Here is a 4513-nt window from a genome sequence, read left to right on the forward strand (position 1 = left end):
TGTGACCACATATAACCTTAAATCATTCGTAAAGTTCTGTTCAGCTCATTTGGGGATTCAATAATGTTGCTTATAAAGGTAAATATTTATAATAATACTAAATGAATTGTCAGTTCAAACGCAGTCTGTCTCTATTTCTATTAAATGTCTACTACAGGCTTTAAAAATATGATGCATAAAAATAGTCCACCATTTTCAGCCAAGCTGCCAATCACCTGATCTCATTGTGCTGTACAAAACCCCAGAGGTCTTCTGAGGTACAAAATCATGCTAAATGAATTCTGGAACGATTTGGACCTCATTTGAGCAAGGACAAGGCTTTCTATCATTTTTAAATAAAGCTATTATCAGGGGTTTTAAGTGTGGAGTAAACAGGCCAGATGTCAGAAGAGACCTGCCATTCATCAAAAAGAACATGCACAACTCTCAAGAAGCTTTTCAATCTTGTTTTGGGCTGTAAGAGCCCTAAAACCTGCTTCTAAAACGGCCTTTAACAGGATGGGAGTGGCCTGTCTGTCTGTCTGTCTGTCTGTCTGTCTGTCTGTCTGTCTGTCTATCTATCTATCTATCTATCTATCTATCTATCTATCTATCTATCTATCTATCTAGTGGTGGAAAGAGAAGAGTGATAAATCTGTTTAGAGAAATGTAAATGAAGAGAAATGTCAAAAGTGGACACAATAATGTGACTGAGGTTTTAGTGTTTTTATTTCAGCCATTTAAAAAAAAAGCACCAGATTTAAATCCCTTCCACCAGATTTAAGTTAATTGAGGTGCATACTGTGCGATTTTGGCCACGATTTGGTCATCCAAAAAAACTGTGTAAATCCCAAAAGGTTGGTATAATCTGAGACTAAAATCTGGAGTCTTTGGTTTGTTCATCAACAGCCGTTTTAATGGCCATTGCAAAATTTTTTTTCCTTCGATGAAATTCTGGCTGTCAGAAGATTTCCGACTCTTTCCTGCAGTGTGACTTCTCCTACGACGAGCGGCGAACCAGATGACCCGATTAACACGACAACTTCAAACCACATCAGGGAAAATGTCAAAATGAGTGAGGTGGACAGAACCGCAAGAAGAGAAATGTTTTAGGTGATTAAAGTAAAAAGGAGTGCTTGTATGATGTTTTATTATCAAGGCGTCATGAATGAAATGAAGGACACAGATTGTTTTTGTTTGCTGCTAGCTACCGCTAGCGAGAGAACACGTGTCTAAACGTGTCAAGGATTGGCGGCGTAAAACTTCAGGTCTTTTTCTGCAGAACCTACAGTGTGATATGGGGATCACGTTGGTCTGAAAAGCAACAATCACAAAGGACAAGGATAAAAATCGTACAGCTTGAACCGCCGTTAGCAATAAAGCTTTTGTTTTCATACAACAAGAACACAATTAATACCTCTCACAATACACCTTTAACTTTCATTTGAATTCTTTAACGAATGCCTCCCTCAGATCAGGGCAGCTGTAATAACCATCTCAGTGCTGTGTGTGTGTGTGTGTGTGTGTGTGTGTGTGTGTGTGTGTGTGTGTGTGTTTATGCCGTCAGCTTTCAGTGCAATCAGCATGAATGAGATCACGAGCAAGGGAATGCGTCCGATCAGCAAAAACAAGTCTATCGTACTAATCCCCTCCATACACACAGGACCAGAATACAATACAGACATGTGCTGCCATCAGGGAAGTCTCACAATGATGCTGCAGACGAGTGTCAGACAGAGAAGCAGAGCAAATAAAGCAGAAGAAAGACCAGTAGTGTCAGTATTATGTACAGTATTTATAGGGAATAAAGCAGGTGTGTAAATTGTTTCAGTCACCATGTGCTTGAAATCAGAAGTCGTCATTATATACTTCTCTAATCTTCTCATGAGACACGAAAGAAAATTCATATGCGTACATTTATGTTTGTCACATTATTATGTGTTCGTTCTGAATAATCGATTAGTATTAATTAGCATGTTGATTATCCCTTATCACTTCTGGCTTTAGCTCTCTACATCGTTTAACATCTACATCCCTCCGACCCCTCCGTAGATCTTCCTCTTCAGCATCACTCACTCACCAGTGATGTACAGAAGTGTTGTAAAGTCTCAATCAATGGATAAATCAACTCTGGTTGCAAACTAAGGACACCATCAAGTCAAAACTCTGCTGGGAGGAATTTACTTGAAGACGTAAAACAAACAGGGAAGATAAATGCTAGTTCAGTGTTTCCGGAGGAGCTGGGTCTTCACCCAGAGTTTGTAGATAGGCCATGACTCAACTGTTTGAACATCTAGTGGAGGTTCATTCCACCATTTCGGTGCCAGAACAGAGAAGAGTCTTGATGTACACAGATCAGGCACAACATTATGACCACCCGCCTAATATTGTTGTTGGTCCCCCTTTCGCTGCTAAAACAGTCCTGACTGGAAAAGAGCTGCAGTTTTGGAGATGCTCTTATCCAGTCGTCTAGCCATCACAATTTGTCAAACTCATTCATATCCTTACGCACGCCCATTTTTCTTGACCTAATAAATAAATCCACTAACAGGTGCCATCATGAAGAGATCATCAGTGTTCTTCACTTCACTGCTCATAATGTTATGATGTCATAATGTCATACCTGATCAGTGTAAATCTACCTCTTACCCTGAGAGAAGGTGGGACCAGTCGAGCAGTGCTAGAAGATCTGATTCAGTATGGTGCATTGGCGAGGTACGAAGGTCCTGGTTCATTTTTGTCTGATCAGCATGTGTGGATAAAAATGTCTGAATCCTTTTAATGTTGTAGAGAAGAAACCAACATATTTACTGTGTCACATTAGCAACATGTGAGGAAAAGGACAGTCAGTTGTCTTTGGTTGCCTCGAGGTTATGAGCGAGTTATGAGAAGGAAAGATCTATCAGCAACGCAGATCCACTTGGTTTTCAAACCGAACTAAACATTCTCACCAAGCACAATCACAGCACAGCTCATTTACATTTAGCTGATGAAAAAGGTAAAATGGCGAGTTAACAGGTTCACATTCCTGCTTGAGATGATGAGGTGTCTGTAGATGGTATGCGAATGTTACCTGGTTTGGAGATCATCTTCAAGTTTTGCTCCTGAAGCTCCTGCTGTTGGTTCGGCATGGATCTCAGCAGGTTTCCTTCACTGCCAGCTCTCATCAGTCTCTCTCCCACGATCAGCATCCTTGAGCGATCCCCTAGAGGCTCCTTCCGCGACTGCTTCGATGGTTTCACCAGACGAGATGAAATCATTTTTTGCTGTGTCAAGGACATCGAGATTTTGAGATCTTTTTGCCGTCTTCGTCTTCGGTAGCCTAAAGCAGAAGCTGTCTTCTTGTGCACAAGCACTTCATTTTGCTCACTTAGAACTTGAATGAGAAAAGAGTCGGTTCAGTACTGTCCGGTCTGACCAGAGTCCTGAGACCCTCACTGGTGTCCTTCACTAATCCTGTCCACACTCAGCACAATTCTCCCTCTGGCTCTGAGTTCCTTCAGTCAGAGCCCTCGTACACTCGCTTTCTGTGTGTGAGCTGCACATGGATTTAACGAGGCGAGACGGTTACTGTGGAGAGAGGGAGCGAGACAGTGACAGAGAGAAAGAGAGAGAGAGAGAGAGAGAGAGAGAGAGAGAGAGAGAGAGATTTATTCCCTAACTGCATGCGTCATGCTGAGAGGAAAGAACCTCAGATGATGGACATCCAAACTGAAATTGCAGTGTTTACAAAAGAATAAAGTGAAAAGAAGCAGGAAGCACTAACATTCACAACATCTTCAGAAACATGTATCTCACATGCGTACATCATTCAGAGATGTTGGAAAACAACTCTTTCACCTCTTTTTTCATGTCGTATGATTTAACGATGAAAAAGCATCTGATGTCGTTTAAACAAATCAAAGGTTTATTTTAATGACCTGAAACGTAAGCGTTTCTACGGTAACGGTTCGTGTACAGATTGGAAGGAGTCTCCAGTGTCAGCACTTTGTTGCAGTCAGAGGAAAAGAAGCAACCCGATGATTTATTTACGTCATGAAACTGTGCAGCTCAAAACTGTGCAGCTCACCAACACCGACAACAAACTGCTTATAGTTACGAGTTAAAAAGCATGATGAAGAATATAATAAAACAAAAGATAAAATGTAAATCAGTTTTATCAGGGTTACGCCCACTTAAGGGCAAGACTACGATTCCCATCAGCCACTGCACCCCCTGTATTTTTTTGTTTCATGACTATCAGTTTTTGTGTGAATTAGGTTTCATGTGCAGCAGAATATCGATTAAACTGTAAATAAAGGAAAGCTAGTATACAAATACAACATCGAATTATTTGTGAATGTGCCGAAATTCTGCCACCAATATAAATGAGGTTTTAAATGTTGCCTACATACAAACTCTCCGACAAAATAAACATATGCGAGTGCTTGATAGCTCAAAGGACAAATTCCTGAACTCGAGGCTGTTCTGTGGAACGCTCTGTTCATTACTGCGTTTTTCTCTGCATCATTAAAAACTATTTTTGCTGCATGCT

General features: G+C 40.8%; 1 protein-coding gene across 5 annotated transcripts in view; it reads right to left on the reverse strand.

Moving 5' to 3' along the window:
- Nucleotides 1-3207, reverse strand: part of si:ch211-207d6.2 (sickle tail protein homolog) — a 43534-nt gene extending 40327 nt beyond the window's left edge. For 3 of the 5 annotated variants that reach the window (XM_046876312.1, XM_046876314.1, XM_046876311.1), the window contains exon 1: nucleotides 3053-3207. In XM_046876312.1, coding sequence (XP_046732268.1) covers nucleotides 3053-3170 — 118 coding nt within the window. In that variant the 5' untranslated portion in view covers nucleotides 3171-3207. The remainder of the gene's footprint in view (nucleotides 1-3052) is intronic. The other 2 variants (XM_046876316.1, XM_046876315.1) reach the window with 1 other exon arrangement.
- Between the last annotated feature and the right edge of the window lie 1306 nt (nucleotides 3208-4513).

Source organism: Silurus meridionalis, chromosome 20, assembly GCF_014805685.1.
Source record: "Silurus meridionalis isolate SWU-2019-XX chromosome 20, ASM1480568v1, whole genome shotgun sequence".
Lineage (NCBI taxonomy): Eukaryota > Metazoa > Chordata > Actinopteri > Siluriformes > Siluridae > Silurus > Silurus meridionalis.